The 27,020-nt window shown below is 32.9% G+C and overlaps 1 protein-coding gene across 4 annotated transcripts in view; it reads right to left on the bottom strand.

Moving 5' to 3' along the window:
- Window positions 1-824: 824 nt before the first annotated feature.
- Window positions 825-27,020, bottom strand: part of CDH18 (cadherin 18) — a 706,139-nt gene continuing 679,943 nt past the window's right edge. For 3 of the 4 annotated variants that reach the window (XM_066374093.1, XM_066374085.1, XM_066374110.1), the window contains 2 exons: window positions 12,494-12,745; window positions 825-3,204 (listed from right to left, as the gene is read on the bottom strand). In XM_066374093.1, the coding sequence (XP_066230190.1) occupies window positions 2,714-3,204; window positions 12,494-12,745 (743 nt within the window). In that variant the 3' untranslated portion in view covers window positions 825-2,713. The remainder of the gene's footprint in view (window positions 3,205-12,493; window positions 12,746-27,020) is intronic. The other variant, XM_066374101.1, reaches the window with a different exon arrangement.

The following is a 27,020-nucleotide window of genomic DNA, read 5'->3' as shown; positions in this document are numbered from 1 at the left end:
TAAACGGGAGTTTTTAAAGCAAGGTATGGAATGTTAGATGATTTCACTCCATTTGCAAAACCTTTGTATATCATTATTGTTTTTTGACTCAAAGTACAGAATAAAAAATATGAGACCCAATCCATACTTATTATAATAATATAATTGTCTAGTTTCAGAGTTCATATAAAAATAATGCTTGGAATACTTTCATTAACAAAATTCTAAAATAAATAAACAAAGTATCGTATTTCAATACTACAGAAGCTCCATTTTGCCTCTATGTTGTACTTAATATCAGGGGCTTAGAAGCAATCCATTATTGTTATCATGTATTATGAAAATGAGATGGACCTGCCTGCTCTTTCTACAAAAGCAGGTAAATATTTTAGTACTTGAAATGATGCAAAGAACTTTGGCTTTTATGTAAATAGTTAAAACTACAGGCACATTTTCATTTAGTTACTGGTTGAATAATAAAAACAAAACAATATAGAACAAAATAAAAGCTGTGGATAGTTTATCCAAAGGCTAAATCCAAAAGCCTACTGGACTCCCCAAACCTAGTCTTCCTGGTCTTCTTCGCAATGTAAAAGTCAGAACACCAAAACATCAGGATTCACATAAATTCTTTAAAGGTTAACCCTTCTTTCAGGATAAATGTAGCCAACATTAATCAGAGTATGTGCCTCCAAGGGTGACTCCCCAAAGCCCCTGAGTGCTTCTTTTGATTTAGCTTTATACTAGAATGAACACTATTATGATATAAAAAAATGATAAAGTAGCATCTGGAAAGTTAAAATGTTGTAAAAAACTTATATTATATTTTATTCCTCAGGCTTAAAACACAAATTGAGAATTATTAAAATTAAGCTTACTTACTTCCCATACCTCAAAACTGAAATATGATAGCACATGGCAGTTGCAAACAGAGGCAAAAATTCGAAGTTTTGCACATAGGTAGAATCAGACAGAAAATGTCACATAACTGTGAGGACACTAGATTATCCTATTTTAAAGAGCAAACAAAAAACTCCCACTTGAAATAATCTTTCATTGTGGATTTCAATTAATATTGATACATAAATATGGTCCTTTTTGGTGAGTAGGACCCTTATGCTATGAATTCTTGTTAAAAGATTAATAGCAGCAACAGCAACATAGTATATAAACAATTTGAGGGCAAAACTCCAAGTCATTCTAAGAAAATTAGCTGATTTGAGAAAATATTAAAATAATTAAACTTGTGTATTATATATGCAGTTCACAGTTGCTTCATGGTTGAAGGTTTCATGAACTTCTCCCATGATAATCTATTGTATTCAAAATGTATGTAACTATATCTTTATAAGCTGATGGAATTAGAAAACTAAATGGCATCTGTAAGCCTTTATTAACAGAGCACTTGACAGTTGGAAAAGCAGTTTTACGGATGCATGTTGAGCCCCACACAAACCTGTGAGGTAGGGAGGAGAATCTGACATTTTTACAGTTTGGGACCCTGCAGCTCAGAGACAATTGGGAATATATCCAAGAATAAAAGTGTAAGTCTCCTTTTTTTTTTTTTTTTTTTTTTTTTAGTTTCTTTGTTTGCCCCTAAATCCTACACATTTTTTTTTTTTTTTTTTTTTTGTAGATCCTAAGCATATCAAGGCTAATCAGTCAATGAGACAGGGACAGTCTGAACTTGTGAAAGGAATAAGGGTAAGGTAAGTCAATCATAACGTATGACGTTTTGAGGATAATCTTTTTGGACTACATTCTTATCTTGTTAAGTACATATTTGTGCTGACTGCCAAGGTAATCAATAAGCAAACTGGACTGAGGTATAAACCAATCACAAAATTTTTGACAACTAATTTTAGGTACAGGAATGATCCAATCTGCTGATTTAAACATACTAAAACCAATGGGGGGAAATAGTTCCCCAACATTTTGTACAGGATGAGGTTTGTAGCTATGTTTTTAGATTAAATCTTTCCCTGATAGATCAGATTCTCTGAGTATACCTTAAACTATTCATTTTATAAATTTAATAAAAAGTGTTTTATCTCTTCAGAGCAGTGCACGCTCAGTGCACAGAAATTGCATACATTATAGTGCAAGCAGCAAATCCCCATGCTCCATCGATTTCATATGGAGAAAAGAAGTGGGGAGGGCAAAGGAAAATGATACATACAAGTCCATGACAAAGTGGCCCAGTAGATTAGATATCCTTCACATCATTTAAATATAAGACACACCTAATGAAATTTGTCACAATACAGAGTGTGGGTCTCAAGTGTCCACCCTGAAAAGGGTACAAGAGGTCATGATTACCTTCACAAAATTCATTCTGCAGTGTACCACCCCTAAAAATGTCATAAGTGATTTTGAACCTTTCTATTTAGTTTCACTTTTGAAAAAAAAAATCACAAAATATTGAAACAAATATCATTGTTTGGCTGAATTCAGGTATTCTTAATTAAACAGTACCACAGACTTTATTGAGCAATTGAAAATATACACAAGAACAACAGCTTTTTCTCTTTGTGTGTGTGTGTGTGTTTTAATTTGACTTTTTGTCTGATTAAATAACCCAGTTTCAATCAAGAAAAGGGCACTTGTTTCTACAGTGGCTGTGTACAGCTTGCTCAGTTCCTAGTACTGTTTCCACACTTCTTCCTTGTCATGGCTGAGGTTATATCTTCATTTGCTCAGAAGCAAATTCTAGAATGTTGCAAGACTGGACCTCCTAAGTTGTTCTTTCAGATTCTATTTCTCCATAGAGTTCAGCTAACTTTCTAAACTCTGGTCCCCAGTCTCCAAGGTAGTGATAATCCTGGTCTGATTGTGTTGTGGCTGAATCGAGGGAGCTGATAGACCCAGCTTCTGATCTCTGACCTTCGTAAGCATAAGTCTGAAGAGAATCATAAGGGGGGACACTGGGATCTAGGTCAGCTTCTGCCAGTCTTTGCTTAATAAATTCCTGAACATCTATACTTTCCAGGGTGGACAATGTCTGGTGTCTTGGGGTGAGTTTCACTTCTGGTCTGATATCTCTGCGGTACTTAAGCTCCTCAGCTGCAGACGGATTCCTCAAGGCTGTGATGTCAAAGGCCTCTGTGTCTTCCTCCCCGCCCCCTTCGTCATCATAGGTGACCACATTCTCCCGCACATCCTCCTCTGAAATGATCAGGGGCTCTTTTTTGCTGCGTCTCAGTGTGATAAAAAGTACTACAATTGCTGAGGGAAAAGGGAAAGAGGACAAAGAGTTAGGGGGAAAAAAAGGACATTTTGTAGTTTTGACATCAATAATTTTCAACCCTTGTAATCAACTACATTTCATTTAGACTTGCATTGTACCATAACCCTGATTGCTGCACTCTCTAAAAAACACCTTAAGGTGTTTTAAAATCTCAAAGAATGTAAAAAACAGTTATACCTATAAAACATTAGGAATTTCTGATATTTTCTAGAATGCCATAATATTCTCATTTGCAAGGCTTAATGCATTAAGGATTCTTGACTTATATTGCTATATAGCCAGTCAGTGTTTATAACGAGGGAAATTGATGATGGAAAAGAAGTATGAAATTTTTACTAGAAAAATGATGGTGTGAGTGGGTCCATTTACATATACTTAGTCCTTCTAAGGAGATACACTAAAGGCTGGATATTTTATGTTTCTGTAAAATAGGATGGAGTCTCTATCATAAATCTTTTATTTTGATGATTTGTTGGAAACTAAAGCAGGAATATTTTACATGGTTGAGCTATTTTTTCCATTTTCCTTTAGAAAAATATTCTCATGCATTAATGATTACATTTACCTATCAAGTTGCAAAAGTGTTATTTTAGTTGTATATAATGTAAGTTTTGTATGAATTTTTCAGCTTACACATTGCTCTTTTTCTTTCTTTTTTTTTTAGAAATTAAATTTAATGAGATGACATTGATCCATAATAACACATAGATTTCAGGCAAATAACTCTGTAGCATTTGAACTGTTCACTGCATGTGTTAATTACAATGTATCACCCAAAGTCAAATAATTTTCTGTCATATATATTTGGCTCTCTGTACACTCCTCCACACCCTTCTGTCTGGTAACCACTTCATTTTGTCTATATTCATGAGTCTCAGTTTTATATGCCATCTGTGTGTGAAATTATATCGTTCTTAGCTTTTCTAATTTACTTATTTCACTTAGCATAATATTCTCAAGGTCCATACATGTTGTTATAAATGGCAATATATTATCATTTCAACGGTAGAGTAGTATTTCTTTTTATATATGTACCACATCTTTACTTAATTTGTATAACAGAGTTGGGGCTTTTCTCATTTTAAAAATGAGAAAGCTAAGACTCAAGAACAATTACATAAATAACTATAATCTAGGTCTAAAATAAAACAAATGGCAGGTGGGAGAGCTCCGATCATGATTTATGACTTCTCACATGAAAGGTTATGATGTTTCAAATACCACATTCTTCTTCACTATTTTAAAAATATGGAAGAAAGAATTGAGTGATTAGATGGACTTGTGTCTTAGGGTAACTTTGCCAAAAACGGTGAGATTGATTATTGTTTATTACCAATAATATTGAAACCACTAGACAGATTCATAGAAATGTGTCTTGGGTACTTTGATTTGGCCAATTTTCAGTGGTTTCAAGTCATTGTATTTGATAGTATTAAATCATTACTAAATAGAAATAATTACCTCACTACTATTTTGTGTTATTTGACCCAAAACTTCATCTCTATAACTGTTCTCTTCTTACTTAGCTGATGATCTGTTAGGATTTATGATAGTAGGTATTAGGTTTATTAGTATTTCAAACATTCTTTACAATATTATAATTAGAGAAGTACATTCAAATGGCATGTTGTGTTGTTAGATTAGCAAATGACATAGGATACTAAATTAAGTGTGAATTTTAAATGAATAACAAAAGTACTATAATATAAAATAATATATTATAAAATTACTAACAAAATGTATGAACATTATCACATATATGTGTGTACACACACACACACACACATATAATTAACTGCCCCTTGCAATATTTGAGATACAAACATATGCACCTATTTTATAAACATATTCATAATATACATATATATCTATATATCCCAATATTATTGCATGAGGCATACTTATGCTATATATGCAAATACTATAATATCTTTATGATATATATGTATATATTTATATAATATATATAGAATAAGTCTGTCCCATTTATCCATGGGTGCATATGTCTGCATGTATGCACAGGTATACACTTAAAGATAAACAATTTTAATCTAAAATTCATTTTTATTACTGTATTTTGCCTATTCCTTAAATGTATGTAGACTATATTTTATCTGGAAACCCTAATCATATGTAAGCTTTAAATATGCTTGCAAAGCGAACAAACACCAGGTTAGGCATCCTGTGATTAAGAACATACCCAGCACCATAGAAACTGCCCTTTTACCCCTCACCTCTAAAAAGTCATTTCTAGTCTTATTTTTATTGTTATTATTTCCTTGTTTCTTTTTATGGTTTAAATCCTTTTATGTATACCCCTAAGCAATATAGATCACCTTTTGCCTGCATCTGAACTAGATATCATAATATATACATGCTTAAAACTTCAAAAGATAGAGAGAAAGAGAAAACATATTTTCAAGCCAGAATTGAAAAGGAAATTATGAGAGAAATCCACTACTATATGTGAAAAGGGAGTCATAGTGCATGAGAAGGAGACTGATATTTCAAAAATTAAAGGCAAGTTGGAGTCTATAAGGATGAATGAAAAACAAGACAACATATGTATTTTCAGACAGGGTAAGAGAATTATCTGAAAAAGTATGGAATAGAAGATACTGATGCAGTAATTGGAAAATGTAATAGGGGAAATTGTGGCAGACATGGGAAGATTTGGGTCACTGTGTCTGGAATGGAGTTGTTACAGCAAGCTGGAAATTAAATGCTGATGCTATATAGCCCTGCTTCAAATACTACACTACAGAATGAAACAGCTCCCATGCATGTTGCCTCTACTTCAAAGGCATTCTCTAATATAGCTTTTTTTTTTTTTGGAAAAAAAGAAGCTTTCAATGAATGTAGTAAATATGCATTTTATAATTCACTGTTTATTTTAGTGTAAGTCCAGCCTAGAGCTTTGTATTACAATGACTCAGTAGCTTCGTCAAGTAACTCATTCCATTGTGTTCAAAGCTTTAGATTTATCATCCACTATATATTTTTTCCACTTATCTTTATGATTAAATGAGGACGCTGTTCTAGATTAAAACATCTATTTCTACAGATTGCCTAATTTATTATAGTAAAATATCTTACATTTGTCAATGAATCAAGATATTTTCCTTTCTGTCAAAATAATTGGTGGTTGATGTCAAGGGGATTTATGTGCATGCATAATAGGGAGACCTTAATCAATACTACTGTTAAAGTATAGAGGTAATTTGCATCCTTTACCACTACTAATTCCATATTTGCCTAATGAAACATTGTGTACAATGCTGGGCTTAGTATGATGATGGTTTATTTGCTTATTCCCTAAAAGTGAAGAAAATATTCCTGATATATTTTTATTCAAAATGTAGATATCAGTTAAGTTTGAACTTTGAGATTTTACATCTATTTTTTCCCAGGCACAGAGAGTTATTTTTCAGTGACCAATATTCTTAGATTTGTTAAGTAATTATGTGATAAAACATCAACATTTAATTAATCATACACCCTGAGACACTTTTAAAGGTGAAAGGGATGTTGTTTATAATTACACCAGGGCATCTGGACAGATATGAACATATGGTCGCTCTGGTCAAAGGTAAATTCAAATCAACTTAGAGAAGAATGTGAAACATGGATGATGGAATGTGATTTTGATGACTACTTAGGTGGTGATTCAGGGCATTTGTGGAGCAGGAAGCACACAGTAGGTATCTCATAAACAATTCTTGTGCAGAAGACAAAGAAACATCTTTGCTAAACTGTCAATGTAGCATTGTGTTAAGTGAATCTTTATGCATAGTAATAGCCTCAGTAAGACAACAGTTTTAAAATATATGTTAAAACAGCTTATGGTTACTAATAATACCAAACATAATTTTACTGGAAAAAATCAAACTAAGTATTTTCTAAAAATCTCAAGACCAAATTTATTTCAAGAAAATAAATGAAGATAATATATTATATAAGCAGATAAGAGAGTTAAATCTTTATTTAAAAACTGATAGTCAAATGAATATATTCAAATGACTCCCTCCATCCCCACCAATCTATCACACCATATATAGGAAATATGGTAATTTTTCTTACAGTGGGTGATCTAGGAAAACAGAATATGATAAAGTCATGATATTGTAAAAATAAAATAAATAAGAGATACTAAATTTCTTCTTCATTCAAAATTATAAATAATTCACAGTATTTTTAAGTTTGATTATATACTCTTATTTTAACTATAAATAAAATGTATTATTTTACAAAAGTCTTTATTTTAATGAATATTTTAATCTTGGTTAGTGTTTTTCTTTCATTTTTTTTATTCTTGAGTTTGTCCAGAATTGTAAACCCACTTAAATTTTTTATTTAAGAATATTAATATAAATGTATTAATTATCATTATTTTATTCAGAAAGAAATTCAACTTTGGGAAAACGTTTCTATTTGTTTTCATATGTATGTATGTATGTATTTATTTATTTTAATATTTCCATGATTGGAATTCTAAAGGGTTTTGAGTTTTTATAACTTATATTGTCATAAAACTTGCTTTTGAATTATATAGTACTCCAAACATACTTCCATCAAATGCTTTTCAAAGCAAGTATTTTTACCTGCAAATATCTCTTGATTCTTTTCTACACAATCATAGATTAATACCATACTTGATTAGAATGAAGTGGCCCAAGTCAGAGAGATTATTTTTATTAGCTTCTTTCGTCAATCGATTATACCTGGTACTGGCACTTTACAGTGAAACCTCTCTTTTCAAACCAAAGGAAGCCCACAAAGTCATCTAAGATAGCGCTGATGATAAACAGGTTGACAGTTATCTCTTTATCGAGTCCATGTGTTTCTCCAAATTCCTTACTTTCCCCACACCAAATCCATTCTGATTTCCATTTATCATCAATTTACATCTAAGGGTAGGAGCCATCTAGCTGGTATAGTCATATAAGTCACCAGCATATATGCGATGTGTGGACAGAAAGGGTAGCTGAAAGAGGTATGACTGAGATCCTGATTCAATGATTTCCTATACCAGGTGTGATTAAGGTTTGCACTGCCAGCTGTTCTGGGTCTCCTGGCAAGTGGTGGGGTGAAGCTGGTAAACAAATGTCAGATCCAAGGAAGGGATGATGACTACGTCAGCCCCTCTTATAGCACCAAAATCTGAGTGCACCATAAAGGCTCACACTTAATTCTCTTTTGTCCAGCCCAGGAAATAGATCAGAAAAACATAATTCTGAAAGAACATAATGCTGCTCTCAATCTATACATCTACCATTTAAATTTAGGCCCTTTAGTTTTCAAGCACTATTTTCTGGTAATCAATAAATACATAGCTGGAGTCTGAATATACTGTAAAATATTGAATTATAGTTTATATTTAACTGATAATTAAACATAAATAAGCACTGCAAAATTTTGCAGATACCTCAAAGGTCCTAGTGGAAACTTTGTTTTCACAGATTTAAAGAGAGAAATAGGAGGCTGAATAGGTTGTCTAAGGTCACACCATAATGGCAAAACTAGGGCTAGGTTTATACAATCAAGATTATGTCACAAACAAACAGCAACTAGTTAAAACATATTTCAGAATTAAAATATTAATTTCATGATATGGTTAGCTTTAGGGTTGAATGTTATTTCAGAATTACACATCTAAGATAAAGTTTTGCTACCTCTGCTGTTGCTAATATATTCCTCAAAAAGTGTAAGCTTTTTGATTTGCATTTCTCTAATAACCAATGAAGATGAGCATCTTTTCATATATCTGTTGGCCATTTGTATTTCTTCCTGGGAAAAGTGTCTGTTCATGACCTCTTCCCATTTTTTTTATTGGATTGTTTGTTTGTTTGTTTGTTGTTGAGTTTTAATGTAAAGTAGTACAACCATTATGGAAGAAAGTATGGTGGTTCCTCAAAAAACTAAAAATATAACTACCTTATGACCCAGCAAACTCTCTACTGGGTATATACCCCCAAAACTCAGAAATATTGATATGTAAAGACACATGCACCCCCATGTTCATTGCAGCCTTGTTCACAGTGGCCAAGACATGGAAACAACCAAAAAAGCCCTTCAATAGAAGACTGGATAAAGAAGATGTGGCACATATACACTATGGAATACTACTCAACCATAAGAAATGATGACATCGGATCATTTACAACAAAATGATGGGATCTTGATAACATTATACGGAGTGAAATAAGTAAATCAGAAAAAAACAAGAACTGCAATATTCCATATGTAGGTAGGACATAAAAACGAGACAAAGAGACGTTGACAAGAGTGTGGTGGTTAGGGGGGGGGGAGGGAGGTCATAGGAAAAGGGGGAGGGGGAGAGGTACAAAGAAAACTAGATAGAAGGTGACGGAGGACAATCTGACTTTGGGTGATGGGTATGCAACATAATTGATTGACAAGATAACCTGGACTTGTTTTCTTTGAACATATGTCACCCTAGTAAAATTATTTATCAATGTCACCCTAGTAAAATTAAAATAAATAAATAAATAAATAAAACAAAAAAAAAAAACAAAAAAACACCACTATCATTCAAAATTTGTATTCATTAATAAAAAAGTGTAAGCTTATAACTTAACAAATAGTAGTTTTAAATTACAAATTAACATATTTTGAGACTGTTGGTTAGATATCTTCTGAAAAACAATAAAAACTTTAAAAATGTATATTGCATTATAAATTATGATTTTTTAAACTCAAGTTTAAAACATTATTCTTCAACCTTTGGGTAAAACTGTTAAAAACACATTTGAGGTTCTATAAAACTTGAGGAGTAAATATATCAAATAGCACCTTGGTTTCCTTAATGCTGAAAGATTACCAGGAATTTAGAAATGTTCTCTTATATGCCTCAAGTGAAAAATAATATTTTTATAAATAAATTAAATGGAAATATTTTTATGAAGTAATAAAATGTTACTTTATTAACCTTAAATGCACCTGTATATTAAAATTTTTAAATTACTTTTTAAGATCTTATCTTACTGAAGGAAATAGTTTTGTAATGATAAATGATAACAAAAGCCTAAGGTAACATGTCTCTCTAGACCAACCTATTTTACACAATAAGGACTCTGGAAGAACTTATATTAAATTCACTGAGTTTCATACTTTGTGGTATAGGTTAGAAATCCTAAAAGGATCAATGTTTGTAGTTGTTTCTTTAAATTTTATCTTCTGGTTTTTATTTGTTTATGAGGTTTTCTTGTTTTGTTTTAATTTTCAGAGACAAGAAATATAGTGTGTTAATATCTAAGCAAAGTATTAATAGTATCTTGACCAATCAATCTATAAACAAATAAACTATAGAAAGCCAGATATTTCTGATTTTCTTCTCCACTGTTCATGTACTGTAAAAGTCTACACTGCAATAAAATAGTTCCTGTTTTGATGCATCAAACCTCCATATTCCATGTTGATATTTTTGGTAATCAGTTTATCTAACCTCTGACAGCCTTTGACATTGTTGAATGGCCTGTCCTCTTTAATATCTTTTCTTCCTTTGACTCTTCTGACATTATACTTCCCCAGTATTCTTTTTCCTTCTCTGACTTCTCCTTTGCTCTCTTCTACTATCTTATCTTTCTTGACTTAATGATTCCAATGGAATTTATCACTGATCAATCTTAATTTATTATCTCTCTCTTTATATTCTCTAGTTGTAGTGACTTCAAAAAAGTTCACTTCTGATGTCCACCAGCTCAGGAAGAGCAGGATTCTCATTCAGCAAGAGATAAAAGGTCTTCTTTGATACAGTTCTAACTTCGCTATATATCAAATTTATCCAAGATCACTTTTTATCGCTATTTTATTTTTTGCCCATGGAAAGTTGTTTCAAAATAGGACACTATATTACAGACATAAATTTCTATTCACAGACATGTGATTATTAGCATTGCCATTTTCTAATGTAATTGAAGGTACTTTAGTTAAAATTTTGATAAATACTTTCATCAGGAACCTGCACCATATTATCTAAGACAACTTTTAATTTCACCTACAACAACTGGATATGATCCACCTTTCTTTGGTTTCACTCTAACTATACTAGTTTAAACAATACTATGTCTGAACTAGGTGTGTCATTTTCCTCCTAATCACTTTGCCCATGTCCTCTCTCGCCTTCCTAAGATCTGTTCTCTAAGTCATTCATAGTGTCTTTTTAAAAACACACACTTCATGATGAGATTCTGCTACTTCAGACCTCTCTGTCAAGTCCTAGAAGCCCATCACCTTTACCATGTCCAAGAAGTCCTCAACTGTCTCACCCTTCACTGAATCTCCATTGTACTTTTCAGCCTTAGTCACCTATTCTTCACTCCCTCTGTCAGGTAATTTGTCTTCTACCCCAGAAACACAGCAAGAAACGTGTCTTCTAAGAATATCTCTGTCTCACCAAAGAATACAGTTCATTTATTTATTTATTTTATATTTACAGTACCAAGATTTAAGCAAGAGATAAGGCTGCTAAGAGAAAGACAGAAAGGAGAAGGTATGCTGGGAAAATAAATACACACACTTTGACCTATAAAGCTGAAAGTTACTTTACATTCATTTTTCTTTTTACAAAAGTCCAAATTGTTTATAATTTATAAATAGCAATTCTAAAAAGTTAATAGTAATAGTAGCAACAACTGAGCTTGTAATAAGGTTTAGATTATGAGAAAGATAATATAAAATTAGAAAAAGTATTTTATTCTTATCAAATAAAAATCCTATTGGTTGTTTTATCATACATTTTAATATCTCTAAGGCCAAAATTATTTAGAGTTAGTAACTTTAGAATTCAACTAACATTGAGGATTAACTAATATTTTAGACTAATAAAAGTCACTACAATAAATCAATTCTTTTTTAATTTGGTGCACAGATTCATTTTAGAACAATGTCACTTTTGTTCTTTGAAGTAAGTTGTAACAGTCTGCTCAATATGGGACTTACAACATTTAATATCAATTGTTTCTAAGATAGATCCTTTCTAAATTGATTTCTCATATTCCATTTTTTATGATATATCAACTTTATTTTAACATATTTGAGTCAATTTAGTTCTAGATTAACTATGACATTGAGAAAGTCAATAAAAATAAAATCTGTGTAGCCATGTTTTGTTATTCACATTATGCATTTCTATTTCTTAAGTTGTGTCAAAATCTCCCTCTTTCTCTCTTGTGTCATGCACTACTGGTCCTCGTAGGGTAAAATCAGAATTACCACTGTACAACATTAGGATTTAGAATGACTTACCTAGGAGAATGAGAACACACAGAAGGATAGCGATTAAGGCTCCTGTACTCAAACCAGTCGAGGACAGGAATGCTTCGGCATGGCAGGTCCGCACGCGCCCATCTCTCTCGCAGGCACAAACCCTGATGGTGAGGGTGCTGCTGCTGCTGAGAGAGGGGATTCCACCATCAGAGATCATAATGGGGAGATAATACACATCCTGAATAGTTCGACTAAATCTCCTCCGCCTTGTCAGAATGCTGGCTGTGTTATCTATGACAGACATAAGCAAAACAAAATGTACTTAGTAAAGTTGCCATTAAAGATGCACATTTCCTTTAGTGAATAAAATGAGTATGTGTGATTTTTTTTTCACATTTTCAGTTTACGAAATGGAAAAGGGAACATGAAGGGGCAATTATTAAAGAGTAACTAATACTGGTTCTCAAATTGAGAAAACTATTTGAAAAATTAATGAGTCCAAACTAAAGGAGAGGGAAAATAGTGGAAGACAGAGAAAGGAGAAGCAATATATCCTCGACTTTGGAAAGAGCCACTGGTCCCTAACCCAGACCTGATGACTCTGAATATAAGTGATAGGAATGGATATCTATATTTCAACAAACTATTTAGGTGATATTAATGTACAAAAATGTTTGATATCCACTGGTATAGAAACTATATTTATGGAGTCAACAGATCAATTGATAAACTTTTTTAGATTTAGTGGTGATTTGAATCACTCCTGTTATAGCAAACACATGATGGGAAAGTCAACAATGAAAAAAATACAGTTAATTGTATTTTTATGTCCTTTTTAAATGCTATGCATTACAGTAAATGCTTGCATGATATATTTCTATCAATTCACACAATCTACAAAGGAAAAAATGTTTACTTCCTTACATTTTAAAGAACATTATTTTTACCATAAGTGATAATCTGAACATAGAGAAACTAAGTCCAGAGTCTAAATTGGCCAAAATCAGAGCTACTGAATGAGCAGAATACAATTGCAATACACTGTAGAACCCTTCTCAAAAGCACAATATCATACTGACTCTAATCCACCAATTCACTTCCAGTTGGTATTGATGGCCTCAGGTGCACAGGGTACAGGGTTATCTTAGCATTGCTATTCTTCATTCTATAACTGTTAGCTTAAAGACCCTCCTGGTACTCAGTTGGATGTGCTGCTCAGATCCCCTGCATGGAAAGACCTGCTGTCCTAGCTATAGATTGCTGGCTTGAACTAGGTCACACTCTTCTGGAGCAGCACACAATCAATAAGTCATTGTTGTAAAGTTATAAACGTTGAGCCATTTTTTCTAATACAGACAATATTGAAAGGCAAATTTAGTTCTCAGTATTGTCCACGGGGTCAGTGTAGAGACATTTAAATTGCATGGTAGCTTGGTTTCTCACTCTTCTCAACCCTTCTTTTTTTTTTTTTTTGCAGTGGTTCACAGATATTGATCCCAAGGGCACACTCTGGTAAACACCTCTTCCTCTGAACTTCAATTCAGAGTCACTTCCCAGAGGACCCAACCTGTCATTTAAATACTTTCACTAAGAAGTAAATTAACAATTAAATAATTATATTTTATGATTCTTTTTTCTTATTTCAATTTCTCTTATTTTGAAAATTGGAATGTTGTGTCATAAAAGTATGTTCATGATAGTCACAATAAAATAATCTATAGATTTAGTTTCTTGGCTGTACATTGAAAAATTAATATAATAAAAACACAATAGATTTTCCAAATATTATATCCAACACAATAATAAAACACATGAATTCTACATATTCTATATGAATACATAGTTATATAGTATATAGATAGCTAGATAACTTGTTGAAGGTTTGTTTAGAATATAAATGAATAATCTGATACAAAATTAAAAAAACATTTTTTACCTGAAAAAAGAGAAATAAAAAATCAATTGTTTATTCTGAAGTAGACTGCATGATAGAAAAAAAAGGAGGAAATATATCAAATGTGTTGTATAACAGTATTTTTTTAATTTTTTTTTATTATTTATTCATTTTAGAGAGGAGAGAGAGAGAGTCAGAGAGAGAGAGAGGAGAGAGAGACAGGGGGGAGGAGCTGGAAGCATCAACTCCCATATGTGCCTTGACCAGGTAAGCCCAGGGTTTTGAACTGGCAACATCAGCATTTCCAGGTCGACGCTTTATCCACTGCACCACCACAGGTCAGGCTCAGTATAACAGTATTAACAATCATAAGTACTCTCCTTAAACACCAGATATTTGAGAAAGCATGTTTGTTATTTGAAGGATGTTCTATCATGATTAATATAAACTTACGTATATGTACAATTCCTTAGTCTAAGTAAAAGCTATGAATTAAGCGTTCACAGGCACAAACATATTTAAGAAGCTCACTACTGGCCCTCTGAAGGAGATGTGTAAGGCACTGTCCTTGATCTCAGTTAAATGAGAACTAATGTGTGGAATGACATGATAACATTTACAGGTGGATGGGGAGTTCCTTAATGGCTATGGTCTAGTGTACAATTTATATTCTTAATTTGGAAATATATTCTGTTTCAGAATAATTACTGGGCATTCAATCAGAAACATGGTCAGAAACCAGAAAATAGAATATATCTGTGGTGTACGTTAAGTTCTCAAGAAGAAAGCTCTCAAACATGGAGGCATTAAAATGTGTTTCCTTCTTTTCCTGTGAAAGGTTTCACTTGTGAAAAAAAATAAAACAGAAGATTTGAGAAGCAAAGAGCAGCCTGCCTAGAAAGCCTTAGCACAGCAGAATAATGTGCCCTTGACAAGGGACATTATATACCTCATCAGAACTGCAAAAAAAATGTACATGGAAGAATGTTCACTAAACTTGAAAAAAATAAAACTTTTAACTAAAATGAAAGTAATTAAAAACATATATATACATACATCTATGTATACATACATATAAATATATATTATATATATTCAGAGAACAAAATTTGTCTAGCTAAAATTTCAAAATTATACAATAGCAACAACAAATCTCTATAATTTTAGTTTTTAAAAAGGACTCCAAATATTATAAAAAGTTCTGTATGATTTTTAAATGGCTAAAAAGAATTAATATAAGCTGAATAAAGCCAAACCACAGTAGGCTAGAACATTTGCAGATGAGAAGTGCCAATTATCAATGTCAAATAAAGGACAATCTCTAATGATGTGTATGTTCACAAGCTTGGTTCTTAATTCTAACTCTCAAGCATTTATGGATGAAGACAGAAGCTTATAGAACCCTTGGAAGCCAAGTTTCTGTAGCTAATATATTGGATTAGGATTTAAGGAGATTTTGAAAAACTAGCACAGGACCTTAAACTAATAAGAAGATATCAAATAAAGATGCATGTCAGATTATAAACTTTAAAAAGTATGTGATGGAGATGGCTATAAAAGACCAAATAAATTAAAACAGTCTCAGAAGCATTCAATAAAAGTATAGAATTTCTATGCATCTCTTGATTGAGAAGACATGCATTGAATACTGTGTACACTTTTGTGTTTCCTACCTTAAAAGTGATGCTTTAACACAATGAAATGTGTATTCAGATGAACTTGACTGGGATGAGAAAACATAAAAGCATACCATATGAGGACCTTTTGAAAAAAAATGTAATAATTGTACAAGTTGCATATGGATTTAGGTGATTAAAGGATCTCAGAAATTGTCCCAAAAAAATTGGTAAACTTTTTTAGTAAAAATTAATAATAGTCTGAATGGTCATGGTAACTATATCTTCAGTGTAATGTAGAAATAGCCTTGAACATATTTTTATCTTTAAAATAGATGGTAATGCATTCTTTATTTTGTTATAGATTCCATATCTTGTTCAGAGTAGGGGCATATATATATAAAAGAAATTAGGAAGGCTGTGGGAAGATATACTTGATTACATAGACACATTTGTGAGAACTGGGAAAGAATTAAATTGGAGTCTTTTGAAAAACAACAATAATAATAAAATTTATTTTTGTAGCTACAAAATTGAAGAAATTTTGTAATTGATAATTTTGTGGGGAACTCACAAAAATATTTACAGTAGCCCTGGCCGGTTGGCTCAGCGGTAGAGCGTGGTCCTGGCGTGCGGGGGACCCGGGTTCGATTCCCGGCCAGGGCACATAGGAGAAGTGCCCATTTGCTTCTCCACCCCCACCCCCTCCTTCCACTCTCTCTCTCTTCCCCTCCCGCAGCCAAGGCTCCATTGGAGCAAAGATGGCCCGGGCGCTGGGGATGGCTCCTTGGCCTCTGCCCCAGGCGCTGAAGTGGCTCTGGTCGCAGCAGAGCGATGCCCCGGAGGGGCAGAGCATCGCCCCCTGGTGGGCAGAGCGTCACCCCTGGTGGGCGTGCCGGGTGGATCCCGGTCGGGCGCATGCGGGAGTCTGTCTGACTGTCTCTCCCCATTTCCAGCTTCAGAAAAATACAAAAAAAAAAAAAAATATATATATATATATATATATATATATATTTACAGTAAAACATTGTTAGGGAGTTATATTTCTTCGTTATTTTTTTTCTTAAGTGAGAAGCTGGGAGGCAGAGAGACAGACTCCTGCATGTACCCTAAGATCTACCCAGCAAGCCCCATATAGGGTGATGTTCTGCACAGCTGGAGACATTGCTCCATTGCTTGGCAACCAAGCTATTTTAGCACCTGAGGTGAGGTCATGGAGCCATCCTCAGCACTGGTGGCCAAGTTGCTACAACTGAGCCATGGCTGTGGAAGGAAAAAAGAGAAATAGAGATTGAGAAGGAAGAGGGGGAGGGGTGGAGAAGCAGATGGTTGCTTCTCTTGTGTGCCTTGACCGGAAATCAAACCTGGGACATCCATACATCAGGCCGATGCTTTACTACTGAGCCAAGCCAACCAGTCAGGGTCAGGAGTTATATTTCTATTCTTTGTTTGTTTAGGAAAAGAAGGCTACAGAAAATAAAAGTTGCCCACTGATACTGCAATTCAGACATAATTTTCTGAAGCTATCAGTTTGTGTCTAATTTTTTTCAGTATTTTGAATAATATTGAAAGGTTCTAATCTCTATTTTGACTTTCATAAACAATAATGCAGTTTAAGTTAAAAGATGGAATGCTTTAAAAACACTTCCTGAAGCAAAACAAATCTTAAAGTCAATATTACCATGTATCATTAAAATTATTAAAACTCTGTTCTTCAAAACTTTTTAAATTATTAGATACTCATACACTCCCTACTATTTCAAGAAACTTTTAGTTTGATAATGCATCATAAAGATATACTTTATCTCAGGCATTTTTCAACAGATTATTTAAAAATTATTTCCAAATGCATCAGAACAGCAGAAACAATGGAAGATTCTCAGATGTGGATCTCTCATTGAACTTTTATCTCTAAATGTGTCTGAAGAGAAAGTCAGAAATAGAACCTTAACTTCCACCAGACAGATAAATAAATACTCATGGCTGCATATTGTTTTCATTTTTTTCTGGTCTTCCAGTAGCAGTAAGCTCCACTCATTAACTATTATCAGAGCCCATGCATGAAACCATGCTCTATTGCTTTCCTGCAGAGCTCCTTTCACATAATAGGTACTTGAGAATAATGACTTGAACTATGCTCAGCAGGAATTTGTCTTTTGTTATAGTATCCTTATTATGTTGACACATATTAAGAAATTAAAGCCAAAGTAAACTAATATATCTTGTAATACTTCAGTAGCATGATCTGCTCATGTTCCCAATTGTTTTTTTCCCCTTGTTTCCTTACTTCCCTTTCTTTGAATCTTAGAATTGACCTTATCTTGATTCTGCCTGTTCATTTAAGTTTGTAAATATCCTCCCAGCCTCACTTGTGTTTCTGCCAAACCACAAATGTAGGATCTAGTATGTCATTAGGTTCTTATTTACACCCTGGAATGTCATTCCTTTGACCATCTGCCACACTCCTTCTTGATAATTTTTAAATCCCAGATAAACAAAACCATTCATTGTCTCAGGTTTCTGCTTTCATATTCATACATAATTTCAGTAAAATAGTTACAACCACTGTGATCAATTCCACCTAGTATATAGAGAAACTTAGAATATGGTTTCAGAGGAAATTAGTAGTCAATCTATTAAGTCCATTTTATCAGTTGCCATGAATTAGGTATTCAAATTTTATTATGCTATTTCCTTATAAAACATATTCCCCTACTCCTGGCAGGATAACATCTTTCTCTGTAAGGAAGCTATCATCTATTATGATATTTTAAAACCATACTTGAAACTATTCCATCTTTCTGTGATATTAATTTTGTCTATCTGTGTATATATGACTCTGTATATTAGAAACTTTAAAAAAAGAATATAAATACATGAAACAGAAATATGAATCTTTAAAAATGTCAGTGAATCTGCTTATAAATAACATAAATATGCACTAAAGTGTTAATTTCAGCAAAGGTGATAAAGAATAAAAAGGAACATTTTAAAATAAAAATTTAACCTCCAATTCAAAATTATTCATAAACATATTATAATAATATAATTTCTAAAGTAGAGATAATAATAGCAGTTTACCAAAAAAAAAAAAAAAGTAACTCTCTTCCTAGTATTTTCATATAACTTTAACAAAACAAATACTATTATTTCTAGTAGAGAATGGATGAGCCAAAATAGAAGAAATTACATTTGGAGTCACCAAATTTACACACACTGAAGGAAATTGTAAGAATAAATTCTTAGAGAGCTTTGTAACATATAATCTGATTTTGAAAATTGCTTAGAGGCCCCGTGCCTGAAGGCACAGGGTGGAGTACGTGACTCCTCTAGCATTATATGATTCTGTGCAAGGCAAGACTTAAGAAAAAAGTATATAATAAAAAGTAAAGCAAAACAAAGTGGCAAGTAATGGTAAAATCAGCTGTCCTTTTGCTGTTAGCATGAGTAGGAGTATAATATAAGACTGGGAGAGGAGGCACCAGCTGACAAACCCATTTGCAGAAGATATATAAAAGATAATTAAGGAGGTAAGAAAAACATATTTTTCTAATTAGAGAACAAGTCCACTAAAACAAATCAAATCACTATATTTGCAATTCTCTCTTCCCTATTTCAAGGTCAAGATTCCATACAGAGTGTTTGTCTCTCGTTAGTCAAGCTTTGGATTTGACCCTGCATAAAGAATAGTGTGATTCTATCAGGTGGGACTGGATAACTGTTGGGAGTGAAGACTGAGTGAGATTGGACTGGGAGGAGAAAGAAGATTCACATCAGAACTGCAGCTGCTCCCTCACCCACTAGAGAACATTGGAGGCTTCTTTTGCAGCTATATTCTTAGGACAGGCTATGTATACTATCTTACTTAAGAATGAATGAACAGCTAAATGGTCTTTTGAAGCCCATTTAACTGAAAGTTAAATGGGTATGCTCTGTAGAGGAACTGTACAGATTATAACACCAGCTGTGAGTTCCGGTTTGAAGAACAGAAACTATGGGAATAAATAATGACTACTACAAATCTGACAACAACCCTAAAGAAGTATAGACGAAACTTGAAATCTCCCATCACCTACAGTTAGTATCAAACTAAATAATAGCATTTCACTACAAATAAACAGAAATTTGAAAGGTAAGGCACAAAAAGACAACTTGTTTAATGACTACATGGTTAAAGTTGAAAATATCCCTTATCTTAAACTCAAGGCACTATCAACTCCAAGTTTGATATTCTTCCACTAAAACTCAAATATCCATTAGAAAAAACACAGTATTTTCCTATCAAAGTTTTTTTTTGCTAACAATCATAAAATATTGACAAATAATATTACCTCATTTTTAGAAATAGATATGAATATAGCAAAGAAATAAAGGAAGTAATAAAACCAAGCAAAAAACAATACCTTGGAAATGTTGCTACAAGGTGAATAGGACAGTCTACACAACCTTTTGTTTAATATTATTAAACTGGCAATTTTAGTGTTGTTTTTTATTATTTTTAAAAGAATATGTTACTTTAAATAATATATTACTTTATTTTTTAAAAATGCAAGTGTCTACAAAAGTAAAAGAAACATATAAGAAAGAAAGAAATATGAGTAGTAGATGTCTTTGATAATAAATTATCAACAAAACTATAATAAGGAATTTCAAATTTGAGAGACATATTAAATGTTTTTAGAACCTTGAAGACTGAGATACAAGTGTTTAATAGTTATAAATTACTTTTTCCCCTACTAAAATCTATAAGATTTATAAACACACTTGACAACTTGCATTAAGCCTAGGAATTAGGCTAGCAAATCTCCTTGCCTCAAAACCTAGTCTCTCAAGAGGCAGCATAAAAGATCATGAAGCAGAACAGACTTACTCTGTAGACTAATGATGATTTTATATTAGGGGATTAGGTTACACTTTTATATTACAAAATGAATGAACAAAGTAATTATACGCACAGAATAGGTGTAAGCCTCTATTCATAGACTTTGTGACATGGCTATAGTTCATTTGCTAGAGGTATTTAGTTAAGAAGTCAAATTATACAGTGGATATTTTTTATACTAACATTAAATGCTTACTTGTCACAATTATTTTTAAAAAAGGTGATAGTAGAAAAAACTACATTTTAATCAGGAAACATTTCATGAATTTTTATTATTTTAGAGTAATACAACTAAAATATGCTGCATCTTAAAAATTATTTTCTGAATCTGGTTTTTAAGTATAAATAAAATTGTTTCATTTTCAATATATTAGTAATAATAAAAATAAGGTCATTATCAAACAAGCCTATTTACCATATACATTTTGCTATATATGTTTATGTATGTTATAAAAAGAAAGTAAATCATTCTTTTAGTTGGTTATTTTCCAAACCAAAGTCTTTAGTATTTAATAGGTAAGGTATCATAACTTTCTAAATAAATATAGAATATTTTTGTCTACCATTTTTTTTCTCTTCACCACAGATCAGCTAAAGGATTCTTAGGACATAGAATATAACACAATGCTTAATACTTATTACTAATAGTGAATTAAGATGCCTATGTCTCTGCTTTGCCACATGTCCTTGGTTAGATTCTTCTGACCCATTTAACTGATGTTGTATTCTGTCATCTCTCTGCTGTCTTCATGTTCCACCTAATTGAAAAGAATTCCCTGATTGGCTCTACCTGCTGGAACACTATCCTTTAAAGTCTGATCATGTTTCACCTCTTATAATGATATAACTTTTAGTGATCTCTCTAAAGTAACTCAAATTTCTCTGTCTCTAATTGCCTGTTACATTTCATATCACTTTTATTTCCCCAATTAAATGCAAGTTCCTTGAAAGCAGGAGTCGGGTGTTTTAATTCCTTACATTCTGGCAGGCTCATTTCACTGCCTTATAGGCAGAGGACAGTGCACACCACCTTAAAGAGTAAATGGCAAGGGAAAAACAACATTTAGTTAAGAACTGACTACAGAATTTCTACAGAGGAAAGAAAATATTCTAAGAATGGAGAAGAGTGGTGGTAAATAGTAATAATAATATATGAGGCTGGAATAGAGCATAATGGACAGCCAATGTATAATGTCAGGCAAGCCTGACTAGGCAGTGGCACAATGGACAGAGCATTGGCCTGGGATGCAGAGGACACCCAAATTCAAAATCCCAAGGTTGCCAGCTTGAGCGCAAATTTACCACCTTGAGTGCGGGGTCACTGGCTTGAATTTTGGATAATAGACATAATCCCATGGTCTCTGGCTAGAGCCCAAAGGTCACTGATTTGAAGCCCAAGATCTCTAGTTTGAGCCCAAGTTCTCTGGCTTAAGCAAGGGGTCACAGGCTCAGCTGGAGCCCCGGGTCAAGGCACATATGAAAAAGCAATCAATAAACAACTAAGGTGCCACAACGACTAGTTATGTTTCTCATCTCTCTCCCTTCCTGTTTGTCTGTCACTATCTATCCCTTTCTCTCTCGCTCTAAAAAAATAAAAATAAAAAATAAAATAAAATGTCACGTAAGGAAATAGGTTTCCATGTGTGTACATGCAACAGACATTTTTGGAGAGAATCTTGGATTTGATCAGTACATATGATAGAATCCTGAACCAATCTGAGTTAAATTTGAAAGCTTATTGGTTGCATATCAGTGAACATTCAGGCAGCAGGTATCTCTATGGAAATTACTTTATTATCGAGCAGTATCCTTTCCCCCAAGCCCAGTTTCTATTCCACCTATTGAATAAGACTAGTCCCAAATGACTCTTGCTTTATAAAATGTAGGTCTCTGTAAAATAGTTTTTGACTGAACAATACTCCCACTGATAATAAAGAGAAAAGCTTAAATTTTTCAAGAAATTCTGTTTAATGGCACAAGAAAACTGCTAAAGCAAGATAACCACAGGGATTAGATTCCAGAGGGTAAAAGTGTGGAGAGGTGAACTGTTGATTACAATGTATCTGCTTATTATACTAGGAACTGACAGAGGCTGGAATTTCAACCTGGGGACAGAGAAAATGAACATTTTTATACAAGTCTCCAGGGTCTGAAATCAATTTGGAAACTGATGGGTCTCAAACATATGGCTGAGTTTCCCAAGACTTTTGTTAAATTACAAATGTAAATGGAAAGTTTAGCAGGAAGATAAAACTCTAAACTGAAAAGCTCTGAAAAGCAAAGAGGTATTTCTTTGTTTTGACATCTCTTATTGTTTAACAATTAGAGTGAGGAACCAGGGCAAATAGCTCTGGTGCAGAAGCAGGCACTCTATTGAAATTCACAGAGGGCCATGCCAGGAGCAAGGACAAACCTGAAAGAGACTGAATTAAAGGAAACTGCAAATTGGCCTTGAGTTAGCGGAAACTGATTTGATTAAAGTAATGATCTCCCTCTTTCATTGTTTATCAGAAAATATGGTGACTATTCTCTATAAAAATATCATTTGAGATTCTTCTAGGTTTACACACTGTGTGACATCCAACTAAAAATTACTACACTGACAAGAAATAAAACGGTAAGTCCCAGTCTTGCCTTTCCAGTACCCAATAAAAAACAAAAACATAAACAAAAACTTGTCACCTCATTGAGATATTAGAGTTAGCTGACAATAATTTTTAAATTATTAAATTTAATATGTTCAAGAAAATAGAGCAAAATATTTAAAATGTAAAAGGATAGAAAATTTCACCAGAGTTTTCATCACTGTAAAAAAAAAGAGATGAATGTCAACTAAAGCAGTGAATGTTTGGATTCCATTTTATTTGAATAGACATACTTTCCTTGACAGTACTCTTATCTCCTTGAGAAAAATATAAACTGCATACTGATGTTTTCTAACAGTATATTCCCAGCATATGTCACAGTGAATTATAAAAAAAAAAAATAGGTCCCAAATAAAAATATTTTGTATAAATAGAATGTAACACTCAAAAAGACATGTGTTCTCCTATGTTCAGATAAATTAATAGATTCCAGATTAATGAGAGATAAAACATATGACAGAAAAGATCTAATGAAGTGTAAAGCCAGAAGCCACGGCCAGGGCCACTATCACAGCAGCCCGGCCCTTGCAGGTTCGCATTGGATTCGGACAGTCGGTAAAGAAACCATGGAGCCAAAAACTGGTGGGCCATAGTCTTTAATCTAGCTTGCACCCGGCGGGCAAGTAAAAATACACACTGGGCTCCAAAACCCAGTCACATTCAGTGCTCACAAAGCTACTGATTTATCCGAGTTTCCTAGAATCAAAGGTTTCTAGCTCACCAACCTTATTCTCCTCAGTTCCCCATCTCCTTCCTTATCCCAGATACAAACTCTGTACAAACTGGCATCTCACTCAGCACTCCGCCATCTTGGCTGCTTTTCCTGGCCTTCTCCACGTGGCCTCCTCCCGCTGCTGGCTCTATTCTCTCTGCTCTCTCATGCTAACCTCAGGAACCAAGAGCGCAAACTCTCGTTCCATCCCCATTTTATAGTGTAGAAATCCAAACCCTTAATCCAATATACATAATAGGGAAGTCTCTAATACAAAGTCACTTCTCTGAGGCATGATAGGATTGTACCACCTTACACCAAAAAGGGTAGGAAAGGCTTAATCCCAAAACCAAGCCCCAGGCTACAAGGATTCTGCCTGCCTTTAGCCCACCCCGACACACATTAATACCACCTGGGCAACGGCCTCTTTAACAAAGTGAGCATAATACATTTTATCTGCCCAACATGAAGATAGTAAAGATCTGGAAAAACATGGAACAAGATCTTAAATTTAATTTTTAGTAAAAAGATCAGCGTGGTAAACAGCAGAATCCCATCAGAGTATCAGTGGAGGAAGAGCTTATTTGGCATGAGGATATTAGCTACCTTAAATGATTCCAGGCATATATATAATTAAGGAATCGGTCTCTGGGAAAACTAAGTATACATATATGAACAACTTGTAATAAAAAAAACAGAATTTATATTTTTACAATTTTTCTACTAGATATTAGTCCAACAATGTATCAAGAAATATAAGTAATTGAGATTTTATCATAGTCACATGCTGACAAGTTACATTTTTATACTGCATTTTTATGAATGCTGGCAGAAGATAACAAGGCTCTGGCTTGGTCAGAAACAAAGGACTTGATTACTCATGTCATAGCACACAGCATGAGCTCTCATTCAGAACAGTTGTAAACAATAGAGAGAGAGTGTCTCCTTCCAGAATGGAAGTCAGGTTTATCACCCAATATAATACATATAATTACTAACTTTGAGGCAAAGTCCAACCTGATATTTTTGAAGCTCATTATAGAAAATTGGGATTTCCTAATTCCAGGTGTCCATGCCTGCAGCTGGGCTGCTTCACGTCACTCTCTTGAGACTGTGGGGTAAGGAAAGTCAGAGGAAGTATGCAGTTCATATTGCACCCTCCTCCTTTAGAAACCAAATAATTTCTCTTTGACCCAGGAATGTCAAGCCTTCTGTCAGCATCCAAAAATTGTGTCAAGACTAATTAGTTAGCATGTAAGTAGGGTATACTTTCAACATCTGGTGTGAGTGCTACTACAATATTACACATCTTTAAAACTTGGTTGTCGAACCAATGACATTCCCAGATTTTATTTTTATTATTTTGACTGATGGGGTACATGTGACTGTTATATTAATTTTTTTATTTTTATGTTTAAGATAATAATTTTGAACAAACATTCATATGTTGATTTGCTATTTTGGTATTACTCTTCTGTTAATTACTTATTCTTTACTGTCATTTAACTGTTTTGTTTTCTCTTTGGAAAGTTTATTGTATTTTGTAGAATGTTTTAATGTTTAACTCATGATGCTGATCCTTACTCAGTTATATGTATAGCTATATCTTAGCCCAGATTATGACCTGTTTTCTAATTTTATTTGGAAATAATTTAATGTAGGAATAAAATAATTTTAACATTGTTACATTTGTCAATATTTTATAAATGTGGTACTTATGTCTTTGTAAGAAATTCTTTCTTTAACCCAACTACAAAATGTAGTCCATTACAGTTTCCTCTAAAGTTCTTAGATTTTTTATTGTATAATTATTTAATGTATGTATAATTTATTTCTGTGTATAGGTAAGAGGTATTCTAATTTTAGGTTCTCTATATATATAACCAGTTGGTTCCTTTCAATGTACTATTTCTTTTATTAAATTAATTGGGGTAACATTGGTTTATTAGATGATACAAGTTTCAAGTGTGCCCTTTCTTTGATACATGATCTGTATATTGCATTGTGTTCAAAACACAAAGGTTAAAAATACCTTGGCTTTCTGTCAAGGTCATGTATTTGTACATAGATTTTTCTATCTAATCATCTTATTTTAGCCCTCTCAATTAATTCTCATCTCTTTATATCTATAGTAGTACCACATTTGAGGAGCACCTCATTGTTGTGTGGCTATCTCAGACTATCAATTACCTATGTTATGTTTGGAATGGCTTTTTTCTTTTTGATAGGTAATTTTTTTTCTTTTTATCTTTGAAGTTGAATACTGACACATCAAAGTATAGTTATAATTTTGTGCTTGGATTTTGGTGTTTACTTTTATCATGAGGTTCCATATATTTTCAAATGTGAAAAAATGTCTTGCATTTTATCTATATATATTGCTTGTAGCTTTGATTTCTTCTTAATTCTTTGAGACATTTTATATTCCCTCTCTGTCAAGTGTTTTGATATTTTTTCTTTATTTTAATCAATCTGAATTTTTTCTGTATGAATTAATAAATTTTACATTTGACTTGTGAAATCTCTTATTTTGTTCAGTATAAAGGTAATGATATCTATTAATTTTTTTATTCTCTCTCAGTATCTGTGTGTATGTGCGTGTATATAACTACATTTGTATATATTCCTCTATATAGTTCTATAAACTTTTCTATCTATTCAATTACAATAGTTTTATAGATATATTTTGTATACATTATGTGTTTGCATATGCATATATATAATTATATATAAATTTTAATTTCTGGGTCTATTTTTATATATAGTTAGGTGTATATAACGGTTATTACCTATTTCTATATTTCTAATATAGTTCTA

Source organism: Saccopteryx leptura, chromosome 1 (assembly GCF_036850995.1).
Source record: "Saccopteryx leptura isolate mSacLep1 chromosome 1, mSacLep1_pri_phased_curated, whole genome shotgun sequence".
Lineage (NCBI taxonomy): Eukaryota > Metazoa > Chordata > Mammalia > Chiroptera > Emballonuridae > Saccopteryx > Saccopteryx leptura.
This window is presented reverse-complemented; position numbering and strand designations above follow the sequence as displayed.